General features: G+C 39.5%; 2 protein-coding genes across 2 annotated transcripts in view; one reads left to right on the top strand and one right to left on the bottom strand.

Moving 5' to 3' along the window:
• Nucleotides 1-19,562, top strand: part of LOC139145519 (uncharacterized) — a 51,131-nt gene extending 31,569 nt beyond the window's left edge. The window contains exons 7-8 of the mRNA XM_070716748.1: nt 17,674-18,827; nt 19,393-19,562. Of these exons, the coding sequence (XP_070572849.1) occupies nt 17,674-17,808 (135 nt within the window). The 3' untranslated portion in view covers nt 17,809-18,827; nt 19,393-19,562. The remainder of the gene's footprint in view (nt 1-17,673; nt 18,828-19,392) is intronic.
• The window catches only part of LOC139146207 (uncharacterized), a 101,551-nt gene that overhangs the window by 70,315 nt on the left and 8,116 nt on the right, over nt 1-23,120 (bottom strand). The window lies entirely within an intron of this gene.

Genomic DNA, 23,120 nt, shown 5'->3' on the forward strand with positions numbered 1-23,120 from the left:
TGGCCCTGATCACTGTACCAAGTTTCAGCAGTTTTGGTTAAACCGTCTCTGTGATCTAGGTCGACAAAAAAGTGCTGGAAAAAGAAGAAAAAATCCAAGTAAACAATAGATGTCCATGTTGAAAAGGATAAAACTAAAAATGTCACTGCATGAACTGATATTAAAGCAATCGCCTTATGTGCATGTGTCAGAAGAGAGTCTCTGGTGATGTTTTGGTGTACAATATTTCTCACAGGTTTGTTGTCAGCCAAGAGTCATAAGTACCAACGGGCACCCAAGTCTGGCAGCCTATATACATGTGTATTTGATGTAGCGTGTATTGATATTCTGTTACCTTGATACAAACTGTCACCTGTTTGACATATAAGGGTCCATTACATGTTCTGTTCAGTTGTTATTTACCCTCATGCTTATCTTTTACTTCATACCACAGCTGAGGTACAACGTGAAAGATTGTGGTTTACTCTGTCTGTCATGAGACTGTTGTTTTAAATATACTGAGCTCCAATATATAAAAGGAGTTATGGTAACACCACATAAAATTTGTTCCTTCAAATCAAAACCAAAAAGTATGATTTTTCAGCACAGACCTTACACACAATCCTTAAATCAGCGTCAGTGGTTTCTTTAAAAGCTGGCCGCCTGCCATATGGTCAGCTGTAAGACAAACTGAGACAATCTCGGTCGGCTATGATTGGCAAAAGTTAACAATTATCATTAGCCTTGATGCTGCATTACTTGTTTTCAAAACTTCTTATGGGGTTTTGATTGTTTTTAAGAAGGATAAAGTGAAAAACTGTTCGTTTCTTGGGTTGTTAATCCCCTGTTGCCAGCGGCAAGACAGGCATTGGAATTATTAGCCTTATGCAATTACATTTGCAGTGTGATAGAGCCCTCATGTCATGGAGATGAGAGGTTAGGTTATTCATTGTCAAACCAAACAACCTCCCACAACAGTTGGTATGGCTTGGTTGCATATATTTTTAAAATTTTCGCCTGTTCCAAAATTTAGTGAAACCCCTGCAGCATATAATGATTATACTGTTCTCTAATGTCATATTTAAAGGTCTGGTGAAATGCCCATGTTGCAAAATCACAAAAATACAGTTGATGGTCTATAAAACAGTTGCATTCATTTCTTTTTTCGTTAGCACGCGTGATTATGAAATATGGCAAAAGAAAAATGCAATGTGGGCGTGTCCCCCGAGCCTCTCCAGTCGACTTTTTTCGGCTTTCCGAAGTTTGCCCGACGTCGTATCTCATAACGGGAATTAAAGTATTTCACACCTCCGTAAGCTCCCCATCGGGGGTAACTTCTAGGGTTTCCGCTTACATGATCAGGACAGTGTCCTCCTTCACTTTGGGAAGACGTTGTTCTTTTGGTGGCTGTGACAGCGGCAAGAACATGAACGACTCAACTGTAAACGTTTTCAAGTTCCCGTCAAGTGTGGAGTGTTTGAACCATAATGTGCTTGTCTCGGCTGGTTCGTACGATCGGCCACGGTCCCTCGGCTGAGCCTGCCTCGCTACTCGCCACACAGAAGGTTGGGACCGCAATGCAAGTCAACTGCTGAACACAAACACTGAACGTTGTGACTGCCATTAAAATGCACTAGTCTACAACACGGAACGTCGTGACCGCAATGCAAATCGACAGTAAAAAACGTAAATGGGACCGTGATTAAAATGCACTACAACTACGACACGGAAGGTTGGAACCACAATGCAAATCAGCTGCATGAACAGCAACACTGAACATTGAGACTACCATTAAAAACGAACAACAACACGGAACGTAGAGATCATGATACAAATCATGGCGGTAGAGTCCTCCATGATACAAATCGACAGCAACACGGAACGCGTCGTTGGGACGGCAATTACTTAGGCTAAATTGAAGAACAACGGGGAATACCGGACCACGAGGAACGCGATGCAACTCGACCACAACATGGAATGTTTAAGACCGTGATTAAAATGCACAACACAGAACATCTAGACCGCAATCAGTGTAAATCAACTATAACACCGAACCTTGTTGCCTCGACTAAAATGCGTATGTCTGCTATGTATAGCAAAAGTTTCAATTCTCGCGAGCGAGCGTTCCTATGCCCGCTGTACACAGGACAAAATGACGTCAAATTTATCACAAGGGCTCGATTGCGTGTGTGTAAGTTTCAATTCTCGCGAGAGCCATTTATGCATGCTGTACACTAGACAAGATGACATCAAATCTCTCGTGAGACTTGGCTCGATTGCAAATACGTACGACGCGATGGAAAGAACGCAAAAATACGGAAGTAGACACAGTTTTTGCGAATCGCCGAGAGAGAAGCGCAGATTAAACAAAAGACTTAAAACCCCACGTTTTTTCTTTATTTACCATATTTTTTAAACAAAATCAGTTTCGCCACTGTGGCGAAATAGGATCGATTTTTTTTCGCCACTTCGGATTTCGATTCGCATTGGCGAACGTGGCGAATGGGCAGCGCGAAGCCTGTTTTGTTAGCGGATACCGGCAGAGATAAGGCGGCGTTGGACCGCTATTCGATGTAAATGAACACACCTGTGACGTCACAGACCGCCAACCCTGACTCCCACTGAGGGCGTGACCTGAGTGTCGCAAATGACCCCATGAAAGCCGCGCATAGAAATATCAAAAAAATTAACACTTGCAATTTTGTTGCGAGTGTAATAGTATTGACCTCCTGGAAGATATTCTGTCACACGACCGGGACCATTTCACCAGATATTTAATGTAGGCTCTATAAAGTAAGAAAGAAAGTGTCAGCTCTTGGTGGATCATGTGTAACTTAATGTAGGCTTTTTGTCAAAAAGATTTTTTTTTACCTACTTCTTAAGGGAGCAGCCCCAACTGACCACTCGTTTGAATATCAGTAAGTCGCTAAACTGTGTAATTTATATTCAAGCAGTGTAACTTACTGTCATGTAAACACATGCACTAATCAGATGCACACAAATAGTGACAATTAAGTTTAAAGTTTGGAATACAGTATCAGATTATAAAACCAACGTGGCACAGGAGGCCGGCTGTGTTTGTTGGTTAATATAAACTGATGCAGTGGGGTTAATAGCCTATTTCTTGCAAATGTACCTAAAGTGGTTGATACCGTCCCACTGCATCCATCGTCCCCTGCTGACAAGGCACTCTGGTATCATATCCGACAGTCATTAACAGTAAATGCAACCATCTTTCCAATCTGAAGGTTGGAGTTGTACAGTGATATGACTGAAGCTGAGTGGTAGTATTCTACCACAATTAAACAAAATTTTCTAATCACCATGTCAATAAAATGTCATCCACAACACCATTTGTCAATTGACACACTATCTCAAGAGCTCTTTTGGTTTAGTTCACGTGTGTATGGAAGTACTGGGTATTAGCATACAACTATCATTTGTGTTGCTTCCAACAGTTTTGTATTGAGATGATATTTCACTATCTATACCCTTACCAAACCTGCAGACCTGCCAGATGGCTGTTGCAGATCTTCGCAGCTCGGCTGTAGCAGATCACTTGCAGATATCTGCAAATGGTCTGATTTAGTGCATATACAATTAGCTTTGAGCTGCAAATTGCAGCTCATGGGGCATGGTATGCAGATCAATGACATACACATGACAGCTCAAATGCAGCCCGTGACTTTTGACCTGCAGACATACAGCAGCTCATAGCAGACAACTTTAGCCCATGACTTTTGACCTGCAGACATACAGCAGCTCATATTAGACCACTTGAAGACGTATAACAGCTCAAAATGGACATTGCTCATTCACCATTATCATACTGCATGTAATGGGTCATATTTTATTTGTACACACAAAAATATATTTATTTCTACCTCATGTCATGCTCACTTCAATGGCTCACAACAATACAACACAAGCAGCTGGAGATCCTCGTCACCCTGTTAGATAAATGTGACACACCTCATCAAAGTTATCATACCAGTGAACTAGCTCACACGTGAGTAAAAAAGATAACACCTGATGTAGGATGAAGAAACACTCATTTATTACTAAAGGTTAAGGGAAAAATTGCTTTGAATACAACAAAGGAAAAAAGTCTTAAACCTTTATGAAGCTAGCATAATGTTATATCAAAACTAGTACAAACTAGTCCAAGTTTACTTTCATGAACAACTGATGTTGGAGATATTGTGAGATGTTTACCTCAGCATTGTTTGATGAATCAAACTTCTTCTGAGAAATTGTGAAGAGTTAATCTCAGCATTGTAAAATAGATCAAAGTTCTTGTAGTTTATTCAAATATTTCCAGTACTTATCAATTCCAACAAAAGTTATTCTGATGTATAGAATAAATATAGGAAGCTTTGAACAAATACCGGTAGTAGTAATGAAATTGAGATCCTCTATATGGAAAGGACATCAAACTATACATCAAGCAATACACATTTTTGGCATTTAATGAGAAAGAAGAATCGCGAGGGTGTAATTAAATAGATACAATTCACCCAGATGGACCATGGGAAATAAAAGTGTTACTTTATGTAAAATCACTTCGCAGCAAACATGTTTACAAATTCTGTTTACAAATTCTGTTTACTCACTCAAACCAAGGGATTTCCATGCTGAAAAGACACAATGCTACATGTAGGCTACACTCTAAATTTAATCACTCGCGTTTTGATACTTTTATAGTGTAAAACTGTGAAGTTTTCCTTCAACGTGAAGCCTTAATACCAGTCACAGATGAACTCTGAAATGATAGAAGAATGAGAAACACAAGTTACTGAAATGTGAAAATATATGATTTACAGTGCTAAAGTGCAAACAAAAGGTTCACGTAGCTTTTAAAATCTTGTGAGAATTTACATTAGCGAACTTATCAATAAGCCAGTTAAGGCCTGTCGATGAAAAAGAAAGTGAAGCAAGGCTGCAGGCTGGCAAAGACTGAACCATATTACACAGTGTTTCATCTAGGATACTACACCAGGGTGGGGGGATTGGTCCCCTTCCACTGGAATTTTCGAGGGGATTTTAAAATTTTGGGGAACTTAACTTGTAACTTGTACGGGTTTATTTGCCCCGAAAAATAAGTTTGTCTGTTCACTGAATTCAAAAACAGGACCCATTGTGTGGGCCATTGACACCACAGTTTGCTTGTGACTTTCATTGCATGCCGTCTGCACTGAACACGTTCTGTGACAATAAAGTCCGATTGTTCGTGTCGATTTTGCTATCAGAATTATTTTCAGAGTGTTATGGACACCCATACAATGCATAAAAACTTCAGTTTGTCTCCTTTTCTCAATCGTACAGGGATAATGTGACACAGAAACCGTATCGGGCTAGGGCAATGAACTTTGTGAATGTACACGTAACTCTCAACTGGCAGGCTTTCATATGCAAAATCAGCGTACGGAAAATTTACGCGTGGTATGTTGTTTCAACAGCATTTTCGTGAAGCAGATCAAAAGCCTAGATGAAACATTGATTACATGGTGATCGAAAATTGGCAATTTTATTGATGACAATTGTGTTGGATTGACTGTGTACATATTATTTCAGCACCTAGTAGCTGTCTTCTTGAACCGTACAATCGCAAATCGGCAGTTTTACTGATGCCTGGCTTGAACTTTGAAGCAACTAGATATCCTCGATATACCGAATGTAATCTTCAGAAAAGTCTGTACAAATAAAAAACGCATATGAAGGAGATATGTCAAAGTAACTTACCTATAGTATCATTGGGATATCGGTATGCGATTCGCAATACGTTTGCAATTGCAGGCAATATATCCACGGTTTGACGTCATTTCTCTGACGGCAAGACCTATTGGTACGTTGAATATGTCGTCAAGTATACTCGTTCAATTTGCTACCATTTTATCAAAGTTTGGATACCGTTTTCGGCGAAATTTCATCCAAAGTTTAGCAAAGAAACATGACAGAGTAACCCTGAAGCTAATTCAATACGTGTAGATTAACGGTCGATGTGTCTTGCCGCTAACACTTTGACCTGCGTGACCTGGGTCATTTAGCAAATCTGACCAATAGCGGACAACTTTTCACATGATAAATGACGTCATCATGCGTGATGCAGCCTAACCAACAACAACATGCAACGTACACGTTTTTCTCAAGGGTCTATGATTTGATGTTCGGACCTGTGGGGAGTAGCAAAAGTAGCGGTGCTCGGACCTACAAATATCAAAGGTAAAACGGAGCACAGCTTAACATCGAATGAACAATGATTCTGAGGAAGACACGTTGATAATTATAAGGCAACTTCTCATTGATGCACAGGGCTTTCCCGGCGTTTTTATATGTGTGCATACATATGCCCATAGGATTACGCTGATAGACTACATGTACACGTACACGCGTACTCGATCAATTTTCTGAGCCGAGATCGCAAAACGGACGCACACAAATTTTAATTTGAAAATGGACTGAACTCATTAAATACCTGACCGTCCTTATAACTTCACTCTACTAGAAACGAAAACTCAACTACGGTGGTGCCTATATATATGCCTTGACTGGCTCATGTTTTGCTGCCAGTGAACTGTTTCGAGCTGCCATAGAGCTGTGACAATTGTAGTGTCAACAAAGTTTTACTTCGAACGATTTTGAGCTGCATAACGGCTGTTGACCGATCGGCCAAGAGCTGCACAAGTCTGCATTTCGTCTTCCAGAGACACTCGAATCTGCAGCAGACAAATGACAGCTCCAAACGCTCTCTGCAGATCTGCATTAAAGCTGGTTTGAGCTGTCACAGCTCTGAAACCGATCTGCTGCAGCTAAATGAAGATCTGCACGTTTCCTACGGGTATTCATCTAGTAACTGTGTATTACTTGGCAGACAAAAAATTGAAAGCATGCTTTAAAGCATCTTTTATCTTTTTTACCGACAATATCATACAAAAATATCGTTTATAAATGTCAAATTTGCTGTTTGCAGATGAGCAGTGGACTAAATTTTTCTGAATCAAGAGGCATACAGCTTGTGCATCCAAATACAGCTAATACATCATGTGAATCAGCTTATTGGTCATCCACTGCAAACTTATCTAGTAGCCTGGCAAGTGTTCCAAGTAGGTTGTTTAGAATGGTAACTTTTTTGTATATGCAAAAGGCAGGATATGTCCTGCACAGCTGACCTTTTGTTTTCCGATAAACAGTTCTGTTCTTAGAGTAAAGATCTACTGTTTATATCTGAGTGACAACTGCATGGGGCAATTTGTTCTAGGTGATTTATAAGTACTACAGTAACTTGTTCACAGGGTCTGTGTCTATAGGTAGCCTGACATTTACATTGGTGTAGGTGTGAATCATTCAAACCACCTCTGCTGTATGATGATCTTATACACTCTTTTGCATGTATCATCGAATGCTCGACTTCATGTTAATATTGATACATCTCATGAATTAATCAGTGTGTTTCCTTTGAAACTTCATGAGTTGACAAGGAACTTCCTCAAAGAGTTCACCGCCTCAATCATGTAATAAAATGTATAGCTCCGACTCATCAGACAAAACGGCATCAACAAATAAAAATGCAACATTGTACGACTGCCTGTCTGCATACATGCACAGTACAGTGTCACTTTCACGGACAAAATGCAAGTGGTTTTCCGACACCATTTCTTAGGCGAAGACGCATCTGAGAACTTCACTTGAAAGGTGTTTCTTATGGTGAGATTGCATCGACGACTGGAGTGTCTAAATCAACAGCGCACAATATCTGCTGTACGTACGAGAGAATACTGCAGGCTCCCTGAATGCAGCCGGTGATAGACCACCCAGTGTGAGAACGCACCAGTGTTGTGGACAACGTTCTCCAACATCGAGTTCTACAAAAGGTTGCAGCCAAGTATTTACTTACACGAAATCAGAAGAAAATTTCTTGATGGTAACGTATGTACGGTCGAAAACGTGCCATCGCTGGCGACAATCCACCAAGCGATAACAATGCAAATACCTGAGCATGAGTCGAAAGAAAATATCAAGTCTTGCCGCCAAATCAATGACTCAAGCTATAGAACAATATACACTGGAGTTCATAGAAATTGTTTCTGACTACAATATAAATCAAATACATTGGTTTGATGCTAGAGTCTTCGGTGATCCGAAAGTTGAAATACAACGGCATGCATCGATACGCTACGTACACAATCAACCTCCTTGTCAGTGCTATGCTTGTCGATCATTCCGACGCGATCGTTGGCACATCAAACAGGTTGGAGCTACTGAACTTTTTCGATTAGGCTGCAAGTTACGGAAAATTTTGGAAATCGGTGTTTGGCCGTCGGTCACTCGGACTGTGTGATTATGGATAATTGCGGTTTCCACCACATGCGATATGTTGAATAAAATCTCCAACGACTATCGCAGGAGAAAGGAGTTCGTCTGATTTACCATACACCAAATCCCCAGTTCAACGCTTGCGAGCCGTGTTTCAAGTATACAAAGAGTGAGCTTAGATCTAATCAAGATTTCGCATACAGGTTCACTGAACTAGCGACTGCTAATGCCATAGCAAACATTACTCTCGGTGCTTGTCGTTTCTTTGTGAGAAAATGTGATTTCATTTGAAAATGGGACCATCATCATTCATAATTGGCACGCATGTACTTGTGCCGGCGTGAGGAAATGAACCAGCGCGATGTTGACTTTCAAAATGAACCAGTGCAATGTTGACTCTCAAAATGAAAGTTCGACTACAATTTTTGTTTCTCTCTTGAAATGTGAATCTTAGTTTCCAAATTCACACATTTTAAAGTGTTTCTTTGTTGGCGGCCAGGACTCTGCACAGCACAGTGCAGAGCTAGCCCTACGAGTATGGCGAGAGTGTCCGGCTTTGGCTACGCCGCCTCGGAGGTGGGAGCTAGGCAGTGTAGCCAGACACTCTTGCCATCCTCGTAGGGCAAATTGCAGAGCATGATATTTAGGCACGCGACCTTCGGCAGTTGCTTTGTAACCAGACGTAAAATGTTCTTTCAGCATGGCTAAAAATAGCAGTAGAACTGGACTTGAAGTTGACATTTGTTGATCATGATCACGAGATTTCTGATGGTCGAGAAGTGTCCAGTCTTTGATTTACTTTGATAGTTTACCAGATTCAAAGATCTTTGTGCACTATAGTATTGGAAGAGAACATTAAACACAAATTCCGATGACATTTACACGTACAACACTCATTGGTAGCATGTACAAACCTTAGATTGTCTAGGTACAAACCAATGAAGTCTAAAGCATCGAGCGTTCCCGCGACCACTGTGCATTCCATGTAAGCGAAAATAAATGTGGCGCACCCGTGTTGTGTGCCCCAGCAAGATTAAGTGCCGCCAAAACTATTTTTGTAACAGCGATCTGTTGTTATGTACCATATTCGCTTTTCAGTTGTGGTATTGGAATTCACGCGTAAATTTTACCTGGCTTAAACTTATGTTTTAATCTCACTGCATCATATTGCCCATTATTTTTGAACGATCGAATCACACGAATTGCTAATGTAACAGTACGTATGATATGCAATCATGGATGTAAAAAATAGATGCACCTAGGAATATGACGTTCACGTTGCTCGGTTGAGTGCACACAGTCAGCTACACTGTATCTACATGTTTACATAAACTTGTTGCCAGAGCGGCGGCGTCTGGAACTTCTTAGGAAGTTCCTTATCAACTCATGAAGTTTCAAAGGCAACACACTGATGAATTCATGAGATGTATCAATATTCACATGAAGTTGAGCGTTTGATGATAGATGCAAATGTGTAATAATATGCTGAACTACAAGGTGGGATGGTGACCTGTTTGGTGGGACAGCAACAGGGTTAGTGTACTCCAGTAAGGGGCGCCACCAACTTGAAATGGAGCTCCCCTAATCTTATAGACGCAACCCGGTGCGGTAAGCACACCATTGGCATCGCCATAGTGACATTTGTTGTTGGCAAACACTGGAACTGTGGTCATGTGGACATTCTGTGGACCATGCTTTGTGAATTGTTCTCTGAATTATACAGTATTCGTTTTCAATGTATTTTGGACATAAACACAGTCGCTGGGTGAAAATTAACACTGTCTGTCGAATTTCTGGAATATTGGGAGCATGTTGAGTACGTCCTAACAGTAGCATTACTTTTTCACATATGCATAGTCTTACCATAACTCAGCTTTTTTAGGGGGTTGCGTCTTTTAAGAAGTTAAATAATTGGAAAACAGCATAAGCCACAGTCGTGATATTTATAGTATCGGCGGAAAAAGTCCAGCCGGGTCTTATATATAGTAGGTTCTGTCTGTCTGTTCATACGTCCGTCTGTCTCTCCTTCCGTCAACAGCCGTTGGATGTTTCTCAGACAACTCAGAACCCATTTTGTTCAAACATGGCGCAAACTATAACCTACAGAGTAGGTCAATTATTTTGCAATACAGTCCAATATGGCCGCCAGACAGCTATTTTGTTGTGATTTTTCATGTCTGTGATGAATAATTCAAAAGTCCCTGAACCAATTTCATTGAAACTTGGCCAAAAGATAATGGCATATATACGTCAATATATTTCAATATGACTATCAGACGGCCATTTTTCCAAATTTTCATGTCTTTGATTTGAACAAAAACCCTAACATTGCTGAACTGATTTGTTCAAACTTGGCACAAAGATAGTCCCTGAGGATGCAGTCCAACCAGGACTTGCATTTTGTGTACCGTCCATCGGTACATCAATCTCTAGGCCTGCATTTGTCAGACACGTCTGACCGATTTTGTTCAAACTCTAAGCAAGAAGGCAAAGCGATATGCACATCAATTTGTTACGTGATATCATCTAATATGGCCACCAAGCAGCCAATTTTCACTATTTTTCATGTCTTAAGAAGCAAATTCAATCATCCCATAACCAACTTTGTTCAAACATGGCACAAAGATGTACTATTGCATACATATGTCTGTCAATTGATTCTGTGATATGATCCAATACGGCAAGCAGATCTAGACAATTTGTTCTAATTTTTTCATGGCTTTGAAGAATCTCTCAAACTACGGCCCACATATGCATGCCAATTTATTTCTTGTTGCAATTTTGCATGTCTTTGAAGCATAATTCAAAGATTACTGAACCGACTTTGTCCAAACTTGGCACAAAGATCAAGCACCATGGCATACATATGTATGTCTATTTAAATTTACTTTGTGACAGGATCCAATATGGCCACCAGATGGTCTTTTTTTGGAATTTTTCATGTCTTTGAAGCTTAATGCAAATATTACTTGAACATGAATGTTGTTGAGACTTGGTGCTATGGCATACATATACGTGTCTACTAATTTTATGATATGATGCGATATGGTCAAAAGATAGCCATTTTATTTCAATTTTTGTTGTGATTTTTTAAGTCTTTTAAACATAAGTCTAACATAGGTCACTGTCCCTCGTTGGACTGATTTTGTTCTGATGTGATACAAAGATGGCATTCTTGTGCACATTAATTTGTTTCATTGTATAATCCAAACTGGCCGATTACAACAACATACCCAATCCCAAACCATGCGTATAGTATGTGCCAAAATGACACTAGAGGCAGATCTGATTAAAATCAGATGTAGAGTGGTGTCTGAGTGCTTTACTTCCGTGTTCCTCGCCGCTCTACATCTGAAACTACGCCATAGAAGATCTCGTTTTTTCAAAGTAAACTACTCAACCAATCAGAACACGGCTTGCTTGCCACTTTAGACTACGCATTCTTGCTTCCCACTACGCGGTTAAACTAGCTAACTAGTTGCTTGACAGTTTTGCATCCATAAAAATCTTCAATTTTTGTTGTTAACTGTCTATCTTTCTGAACCGTCCTTATAATGAATGCCGTAACTGGAGTTAGATTAGTTCTCACCATTAATTACGGACGTACGCGATCACAAGGCACGGCTTTATACGCACAGTACCGGGGTACATACACATCTCTCCACAGATAGCCCCATAGACTTCAAACAATCTTGTACTATGCTATGTACACGGATTGTCAGTAATGTAATAGTTCGAGTACTTTAACATTTTTAATTAACAGGCAAATACAAATTACAAAGGTTTTTCCTATATCAATGAAGGAACTGAACTTAGGACAGGAACAGCAACAGTGCGCCGATCATTATTTGCTCCATGTCAAGTCAATGATGCTCGGTCGAGCGTGCTCACAGTGGTCAGCCACGTATCGCAGGGCGTCATCCTCGCTGAGAGTGCGAGTGGACTGTACTGAGCACTCAAACAAAGGCGTGTTGTCATTACGCTGGAGAACGTGTTTTCCTATCATCACCACATTTCAAAAGTTGATTGAAAAGCTAAGTTTGAACTGGTGCTGAAACACAATTTAGCATGGTCCGACTTGCGATTAGTGTTTTCGGAACATAATCTTGGCAGGCTGTGTTTATGATAATTATGTCATGCCTGCGTTTTTTAACAAGCGATCTGATTGGCTTGAGAAAGTGTGAGATTTCAACTGGATTTTCTATGGCGTAGGTTCAGATGTAGAGAGGCGCACCAGCAAAGAGCCAGCAAAGATAAAGAGGGCGCCTAAACTCTACCGGTATATCTGATTTTAATCAGATTGCTAGAGACAGTGAGGGCATTGTCATGTGTGATGTAATCAAATATTCCTTCAGTGGTCATTACTGGCAGAGATAGGTCATTTATTGAACGTTCCTTAGATTACCTTATTTTGCAAGTCACAGGCCTAACACAAGTTGCATCAATGTCATTCCACAGCTACCTATAGACACCAAAGATTATAACAAAATAGACCAGCAGGGACTGTGTCATCAACGATGACTTGTTCAGTCTTTGCACAAAGATAAAATACTGTTACATACCTATGCATGTCAATTTTTTAATGATATGATTCAATATGGCTGCTAGAACAGTCATTTTGCATGACTGCCAAATTTTCATATCAAACTGTGTTCAAACTTGGCGCAAAGATGAATTGCAATGCCATATATGCATTTCTATTGATTTTGTGACACCATCAATTTTGGAGACCACGCAGTCATTTCATGTCATTGAACCATAACATCAATGAACCAATTTTGTTCAAACTTGCTGCAAGAAAAAGTGCTATGGCAAACATGTTCCAATTTTGATTAACAAACAGCAAATCACTTCACAGCTGATCCCATTTCTTTCCCAAAATTCCACCAAATCATGCATGTACATGTACATGTTGCCATCATGACACTTTGGGCACTGAGGGTGGTGTTGTGTGTGAGGTCATCAAAAGTTCCTTTAAGATCATGACCAGCAGAGAAAGGTCATTTATATGCTGCTCAGACATTATCTTATACCGGGTATTGCAAATCACAGACTTTATGCAAGTTGCATCAATGTCAATCCACAGCTACCTATAGACACAAAAGATTATAATAATAAAATCGACAGTGTGACTGTGTCAGCAAGGATGACTTGTTGTTTTTGAAATATTGGTATATAAGTGTTACAAAATGTGACTCAGGTCTCTAAAAATGTTATTAAGAATTAAAAATTGGGTAGTGGCCTATTTTATTAATGATTCAATCTGTAAATGGAGCAAAGCAGCAGGGGTATGGGAAGGGGTGTCCCAGCTCCCCATTGTTGGAACATTTTCGAAATCTATAAATGAAGAATCAATGGATTTGGCTGTAAATGAAGAAAGATTTTCTCTGGTTCTTTTAGAAGCTTTAATACTCAGACTGCCTCCATATTTTTCGATTTCCCTTATCTGGCATTTCCCACTCCAACCATCAGTTTGCCTTCTTAATTTCCCTTTTCCCTATGCTGTTTTTCCCTTATAGGCATTGTTAACCGGTCACAACAACCTCAGCAGCAAGCAAACCAGTCTTCACCACCTTTCATTTATTTAGTTTGGTTTGCCATTAATTCAGTTTTTGTTACTTTTTGTTTGGTTATTTTTTTATACATCCTTTCTACATATTGACTGCAGTGCTACTCAATTTTAATCCAGGTGAGCATCATGGTTGTATTGAGCTTTAAATCTATGTTTGAATTTGTTAGAACTGCATAACAACCAGACACTGTACACTAAGAGTTGAGTGAGAAATTTGTCATCCTCACCAAATGCTATCAAAATGTCAGCTTCTGAACCCTTCGTAAAACTGTTTGTTAGAACCTGTGTTGTGGCTTATGGACTAATGTCAAAACAAAATGTATTTGCACAGGGAAGAACACTTAAAAGCAATTATGTTATTGTTAAATATTGCTGCCGTTTTGAATCAGATAGGGACTTTATACTGAAAGGCCCTGGATAATTAAAACATGCGCATGGTAAATGCAACTAATTGTGCTTTGCCTCGTCCCCCCCCCCCCCCCCCCCCCCCCCCCCCGTCTCCTAAACAAAAGTTTGGAAGTGCGAAAATCCAAGAAAGCCTCATTCTGTATCAGCATACCTACAATTGGTAGTTACGTCATGCTAAGGAATTGCAACAAATTTCAACAATGCAGTGACACACTCAGTCTTTGTAACGTGACGAATAGGATCATACCTGATACACTCCAAACAATTTAGTGATATTTTGTGATATATAAGGATGCCCAGCGAGATGTTGTGACATTAAAAATGTAGTGCAATTTTTGTGCATGGTAATCAAAATACAGCAACACCCCCTCCCTCCCTAAACGCAGAAATTGCGTTTACCGTGCGCCTGTTTTAATTAAACAAGGGCCCTAATAGCTTAAACCCCTATGCAGGGGTATAATAATGTTCACATTATGTTATTGCATCACAAATGAGTACTGCTTGAAAATTTCTCTTGATGGGTCTTACAACATTAATTGAGGTCGCATAATAACATCTATTTTCTATTTCATAAGCTTAAGAGCATACTACTATGAAATGATTCTCATAAGTTTTCCAATTGACAAATGAAATTTGGGCAAACAAATCCTGGAACAGCACATGTCACTGCTGAGTTGTGCTTGCTATGAGGTGACCAAATGTACACATAAACTATAAAAAATTATTCTTCAGTCTCATTAACACATCTGCCAACATCATCCAAAGCTAGTTATAATAGCACAGGTTTGGATTTATTGGAATCACTGGTGATAATTAAGTTGAAGGATACAATACTTGAGCCTACGATCTACATTGTAATTCTAGGTGCACAGTCACAAAAGGGTGTGGTCACTGTCGAGTCTTCAAGCAGAGGTCTTGTTGCAGTTAAGTCTTGTCGGGAAGTGCTCTGACCATGTGCTTTTTGACTAATTAACTTACAAGCTATGATAATATGACAGAACCCCATGGCCTTTGAGTGCCAGCGCGCCGTACTAACGGTATTTGCACGAGTGCTGCGGTGTATTTGGTGGCAATCCTTTCACGAGTGAAGCGAGTGAAAGGACAGCCGAATACACCGCAGCACTCGTGCAAATACCGCTAGTACGGTGCGCTTGCATTCACAGGCCATGGGGTTCTGTTATTATTACATATGTTCTGTCTTTTATTTGCATCATTTATCGAGAGAATCGACGACTAGTCTGCGTACTACTTATCTGTCAAAGCTTCAGGGCGACCCTGCGGAGTTATATAACATTGACATCACTACATGTAATGAGGCATCGAATCAGATTTCACTTTTCATTGGTCAACGCCGCCACACCCTCCATTTTGATTGGCTAAACTATTGTTTACTTGTTTATCAAGGATGACGTAAGAGGAACGTCGGAGGGCTTGAACTCTGCTTGCGATCGCTCACACATACGTAGCCATAGATATAGCCAAACGAAGAGAACTTTGAATGTGGAACGCTTTTGATTTTTTCACATTTTGAGCTTGAAATTCTTCTAAATGATCGATACAAATAACAGTTCAAAGATTTTTATGGGAAATTTAAGAGTAAGATACTGCAAACGTAACTTGTTGAACGATCAAATTTCAGTGTTCACTGGGCACACAAGCGCTCAGTTAGTATCTTTCATCAATAGCGTGTAGGACAGACAAGCACAGAATAAACTGCATGTAAAAGTGACTTTTTATTGTAAACAGGGAATGTCCGGTGAGAAAGCTACTGGCAAAAACATCTCTGAAAATGTTAACTGTTTAATTGGCTCCGCTGCGCCCGCAGTTACGTGTGTTTCGATGTATGATGGCCGCCGTGGTAGGGCGGCCACCGTGTATCCACCATTCAACCATTGAGCTAGAAACGGACGTCGCCCGTTGTCAATGTTTTTGCTTCGCTGACAAACAAACTGCTCTTGCGGATATTAAAAATCATCCTCACACTATAATAAGTACATGCAATTTTCTTTGTGGTAGTTTTTAATCGGTAATGTCGTGCATTTTACTATAATAAGCAACGAACCAAAGTGAAACGAAATCTTGTAGACGACATTTTTTGTGTTTACAAACATAAATAGTTCCGGGTCAATATTGGTAAATACTCATTAACATAAAGGAATGGCATAATGTTTTTGGTATTGCACTGCAGTGCAAATACCGGTAGTACGCGCACGCTTTGATGCAAGTAAACTGTGGTAAATACCGGTATGTAATAATAATTGTTACCACATCTTTTCCCAAATATAGGTATTAATCCCTCCTCTTTTGGTGTATAAGGCAAATGACTAATTAAACTTGAGATTGACAGTTGATAGTTGTTGGCAGCTAAATTTCCTGCCATCGCATCTCTTGAGAGTTATGCTATTTGTCCTTGTTGCAATAGTGTGTTTACAAAATGGATGTTTCTCTGGTATATTCAAGTGATTACACAGGTCATTCATTCTCATTTCTTGTGTCTCGAAGTGATAACACATGGATTCTTTCTTGAGTCCAGGGTGCATGTCTAGGCTGAGTGTCACTATTATATAACAAGGTCAACAATCACAGTGGCGGTCATTCACATTATGAATCACTTCTAAAATGAATTTTATAATCCGGTTTTAGTATAAGTTGTATACCCCTACAAAAAGCCATAGATAGCAGTGCACGCTTGTTTGTTGCTTCTTAGAAGTCTAATCAAAGCAAAGCCTGGTGTGAACTTCCTGAGGGAGCAATTCTTGACCCGTTAGAAAACAGTCACTGCCTTACCAGGTGAAAAGGTGCCAGGGTTCATTTTTGCCACTGCATTTGCTTGATTTTTTCTTAAAAAACAGGCAAGTTACCAAAGATAAAAATTACTTCTTCTACATAACAGGACTCAGCACTGGCTTGTAAAAGAGAACCAGCCATTGGCAATTTTCTACTGTAAAGAATAATTTGTTGGTAAACATGTAAGACCATAAAAAATCAAAAACAGATAAAAAAATTAAATGTATGACTCAAATATCAGTAGCCATCTTTGGTGAAAATATCAAATTGAAATAATGCTGCATCATTCTCCCTGAAATCAATTTTTGATGTATCTTGTTCAGTAAATGAAATGTTAAGCATGACACATTATTCAAGCTTGAAAATGGCTAAAATGTGTATTGCTGCACAGTGATCCTTTTGTTTTATCATCCAGAGCCTTGGTTCTGAAATATCTGAGCTTGTTCTCTACTTCCTTTATGTTGATCTAACAGCGGTTATGCCATTCACATTGGCTTTTAAAGGTGAATGCACACAGTAAAATTTTGTAAAAGAAACTCAAATTAAAGTTATGATCATGAGGGAAACATAAAGACATTACATATTTCTAAATTGATATTTTGTCTTGTTTGCAGATGCCAATTTCCCAACCCTTGTCTCCAGAATATACCAGTGTTGATGTGAAGCATGACTCTGATCCTGATTACGAGCCACATGATGAAGAGCTTTCAGAAAATGACATGTTTCCAGCATTGAATGCAGTCAGATAAAACTCATGCAGCCACAACAGACAACTTGTAAAACTAATCTCACAAGTAATCTACAGGAGACTTTTACAGTCAATATCCATCGTGACGAACTGCACATGCATATGCCACTTTCCGAAACCTCTTCAGAAGATACCTGTGCTGAATCCAAGTCTGCTCAAAATGGCAGTGGGAACAAGACAGTAACAGAGAGTGATAGCTGTGAAAATGACCCAAGTCCACTTTCCAAAACTTCCTCTTCAGAAGATACCTGTGCTGAATCCAAGTCTGTTCAAAATGGCAGTGGGAACAAGACAGTAACAGAGAGTAATAGCTGTGAAATTGACCCAAACGATGGTTGGAACAAGACAGTAACAGAGAGTGATAGCTGTGACCCAAGTCCACTTTCCAAAACTTCCTCTTCAGAACGTACTTGTACTGTATCAAAGCCTGTTCCAAGTGGCAGTATGAACAAGACATCAGAGAGTGATAGCTATGCACTAGTTGACCCAGAACCAAAACTTCCAACAAGGCAAAAGGCGAAATCTTCTAGAAAAGCTGTTAAAACTAATAAAGCACACATAGTACCGTATGCAGTAGCAGAGTATCATCGGAAAAGAGAAAGTGGGACAAATACGCGTACTGTTTATTTGGTGAGAAGAAACCCAAAAAAAATTGTACGACATTTAGTCAGCAAGCACAGTAGCGAACAACTTGTGGCTCAAGCTTTATCACTACCAAGAAATGGAAAGGAAGGCAATAAATAATGGATGAAACAAAGGAATCTTGGCAATCATAACCACAACAAAGCAGTTCTTCTTGGTGAAGCTGAGGACTTAATCATACGCAAAAGGCCATGCTTTTGCAGCAAACAAGCCATTACAAAGTATCTTCACTGCAATGACTGCAAAGGGTACTTTCGTAGCAAGACATTGAAACTGCGTACTTGCCCAGAAGAAACTACCACCTCTCCTTCTAAACGTCTTAAGAGAGCTACGATGTTACTACCAACCAAACATGATATCTCAAATCAACTTACACCGGTTATGAGTCAGATGAATGCTGATCATGTCACCCCTTATCGTGAGAAATGATTCAAACATTTTGAAAGTGGGGCAAACTGAGCTAGACAAAAGTAACTCATCGAAGAAAGCAGACTTATGTCGGGAAAAGATGTGGACATTAGCAAAAGTTTTGCAAACTGCAAAAGAAATGTGAATTTCATCAAGCGACATATCCTGAAACTCATGCATTTTTCCCCTTCTCTGCTAAATAGAGAATTTTACTAGTTTTGGCTAGCAGTACAGCTTCCTGAGGGAGTCGGTAATATTCCCTGTGAACTGCCACATTGTGGCCCATATGGTTTGCCAACTGCTCAAGTTGATGTTTCTTCAAAGAAAGAATTTGGGACATTGTTGCAAGGTGCTTCCACAATTTTGTATTGGTAATGCTTTCTGGGTCCTTGAGTCCAGCTTCAGAGGCAAGTTTTTTTGATGACTTCATGGGCTCTCAGAGGAGTGCTGGCACAAGGTGTACCTCTTGTGAATACAAACTTGCTTTCAGGCATATTTTCTTTGATGTATTGGACAGTCATACAAACTTACGCAGGTTGTGAGTCAGATGAATGCTGATTATGTCACCCTTATCGTGAGAAATGATTCAGACATTTTGAAAGTGGGGCAAACTGAGCTAGACAAAAGTAACTCATCAAAGAAAGCAGACTTATGTCGGGAAAAGATGAGGACATTAGCAAAAGTTTTGCAAACTGCAAAAGAAATGTGAATTTCATCAAGCGACATATTCCGAAACTCATGTATTTTTCCCCTTCTCTGCTAAATAGAGAATTTTACTAGTTTTGGCTAGCAGTACAGCTTCCCTAGGGAGTAATATTCTCTGTGAACTGCCACATTGTGGCCCATATGGTTTGCCAACTGCTCAAGTTGATGTTTCTTCAAAGAAAGAATTTGGGACATTATTGCAAGGTGCTTCCGCAATTTTGTACTGGTAATGCTTTCTGGGTCCTTGAGTCCAGCTTCAGAGGCAAGTTTCTTGATGACTTCATGGGCTCTCAAAGGAGTGCTGGCACAAGGTGTACCTCTTGTGAATACAAACTTGCTTTCAGGCACATTTTTTTTTACGTATTGTATAGTCATATTCAAGCTTCGCGCATGTTCTCTGTTAGCAATATAGGTACTCCCCTTCCTCTTTTCCCTCTGACCATAATCAATGACAGTCCATCTAAGGCCACTTTCTCAGGGGTGGTAAGTGATTTGGCTATTTCATCATGGATTTGGCGTTTCTCGTTTACTTGCTTCAAATACTCTTCTATAGTGAGAGCTTCAACCTCCCTGGGCCGCCTTCTATTGAACAGGATAATCTGTGCAAGAGTTACAGCAGTGAGCTCTTCGTATGTGTTGGCTGTCATCAGTCCTTGTTGTTCGATCTTCTCTTTTATTTTTTTTTCTGTTTCCTTTAGATGGGTATCAAAAGCCACACACTCTTCAGTGAGAGGAATCAGTTTTGGTTTCTCCCAGCTACATTGCTGTCTTTGGCGCAAAGCAGACGCAGTCACTTTTACATTCCAATCGGTCTCATGTAATTTCAAGAATTTATCAACTTCAGCAGCCTTTGAATTTAACTCCTCTGTTATGTATCCATTTCTTACTACTAGTGCCAGGTCTCGGAGTGCAAACCCAATTCTCAGTGCATTTGAGTAGGTTCTATGACTTTGTGTTTCCTCATCATACCCAGAGAGTTTTCTGGCACAACTGACATCGGTTATAGGCTCGTGGTGTCACAATGTCAGCTGCATGAACAATACTGGAATCAATTGATCCAAACGAGACAGTTTCCTTCGATGCTGATGAAGTTGATGAAGATGGGGAAGATGAAGATGAAGAAGATGAAGGGAATGAAAAACAGAATGTGGAAGAAAGAAGTTCAACAGCTTCTGTAAACTCAAAAAGGAGACAGCAGTTCACACGAGAGGAAGACAAGACAGCATGTCACAAACCTGCTAAACAGGTATGTAAAACTTCACTTACTGGTGCTGTGCAAATGGGCAGAAAATATGTCAAGTGGACCAAAAAACAGCTAGATTTCCTGCTTAAGGATCCTGATGTCATAAAACATTGGAAAACCAAGTCCATGCAAGGGAAGACAACTTGCCTCCAGATTATTGATTGCAGCATGGTTGTACTGGACTGTAAACATTAGACGGGTGTCAAGTACAAAATTTATAACATGAATAAGGCTGAAAACAAAAAAGTAACAAGCAAATGAAAGGGAGAAGCATACCAAAGCCGATTTTTATGTGCAAGATCTTTAGGATTTGTCAGTCTATCGGAAAATCATTTTTAGCAGTCACAAATCACACCAGGTAAAACTCATCTTAAAAGTGCCACTTGTCTGTAGACCGTAATAGGTGCAGATATCACTATACCTTTTCCCATGATTAAAATTACAGTTATCTCTTCTAAGTGTCTAAAGTGTAATCTTGTCAAGTTAATGTCGGTTTTACTAAAATTGTGAGATACAACTGACTTTTTTCCTACCTACCAAATTTCGAGGAAAACAATAACAAGATCAGCCTTGGTTGTGTTTCCTTTTAAGATATAAAAAACCTGATCGTGCTTAGGCCAAAAAAATTTGTGTTGTTCCTTGTGAAGTTCCTTGTGGCACAGAGGCAAAGCACTATGGCATACATATTCACATCAATTTGTTTTATATGATATAATATGGCCAACTAACAACCATTTTGTAGCCATTTTTCATGTCTTTTAAGTATATCACTCAAACAACCCTGATCCAGTTTTGTTCAAACTTAGCACAAAGATAAAGTACTGCAGCATGCCTATGCATGTCAGTTTTGTGAAATGATACAGTATGGCTGCCAGACAGCCGTTTTATTGTTGCTGAATTTTCATGTTTTTGAACCATAACTCAAAACTGTTCAACTAGCCCTTGGTCAAAAGGTTAAGTGCTATACCATACATACACATGTCTTTGATTTTATAATACGATCCAATATGGCTACAACACAGTCATTTTCTACATTTTTTAGCTTCGCTGTCAGCAACGTGGAGCTTTTCAGATAAGTTGATTGTCTGTCGTCATCCGTCGGACTGTCCGTCCGTCATCAATCAGCAATTGCCGCCCTTCTCTGAAACCACTGGTCGATTGCTTTTAAATTTGATATGCAGATCCCTAGGGATGACCTAAGTCAGATTTGTTCAAATTGTATTGATATTTGCATATTCATATTTTGGGGGCAATTTTTGCTGTTTTTGGTCTTAAACTGGTTCTTTGAGAACAGCCTGTTTGACTGCTGTAAAGGTGACTATGGAGGTCTCCATGAGTGAAGTGAGTCAAATCAAGTCAAAGAATTGTGAAATTTCCTATTTTAAGTCAATGAAATTACACCACCCCTTTTTTGTCCAACATGCCTGTGTAATTCCTTTGACATGCGTTATGTATATCTCTAAGGTTGACTCCGGTAAGATTTATTTAAATCATTAAAATTGCATTTTTGTAATTTGAGGCAATGTAAATACAATTCTCTTAAGGAAAAACTCGTCAAACAGGTCATTTTATATGTGTTGTACAAATTTATCCTCAATAGTTCCCTTGTATAAGTATGCCAATATCACAGCAGAGCTCTATCGGCCGCTAGATTGTTTGTGTTTCTTTTCTTTGAACCAGAACTCTAACATCCATGAACTGGTTTTGTTCAAACTTGCTACAAAGGTAAAGTACCATGGCAAACATGTGCACATTATTCTTTTTTCATTTTACAATCCAAAATGGCCAATTAATAAAACTAATCCCATACCCTTCTGGAAATTCCACCATATCATGCATGTACATGCATGTACATGCCATCATGGCATTTGGGGCACAGATGGTGTTGTCCATTGTTTCATCATTTAAAGTTCCTTTTATGGTCATGACCGGCAGAGATGGATCATTTATTGAATGCTGCAGAATACTTTATTTTGACAAGTCACACACCTATGGCAAGTTGCATCAATGTCACTTCACAGCTACCTAGCTGCAAAAGATAATAATAAAATAGAAAAAGCAGGGACTGTGTCATCTAAGGTGACTTGTTTTGCATTTACAGGCCCAGCACAAGGTACATCAATGTCATTCCACAGTTACCATATACAGCAAATATTATAGCAAAATAGACTTGGGACTGTGTTATCAATGATGATTTGCATTGTTATATACTCAGAGTTTCTCGAGAATTTCAATTGCCTCTAATTTTTTTACCTTGGTAAAGTACAATTAACAACCTTGCATATTAAAATGTATAGATTGTGTTTTGTCAGTAC

The sequence above is a fragment of the Ptychodera flava genome, chromosome 12 (assembly GCF_041260155.1).
Source record: "Ptychodera flava strain L36383 chromosome 12, AS_Pfla_20210202, whole genome shotgun sequence".
In the NCBI taxonomy this organism is placed as follows: domain Eukaryota; kingdom Metazoa; phylum Hemichordata; class Enteropneusta; family Ptychoderidae; genus Ptychodera; species Ptychodera flava.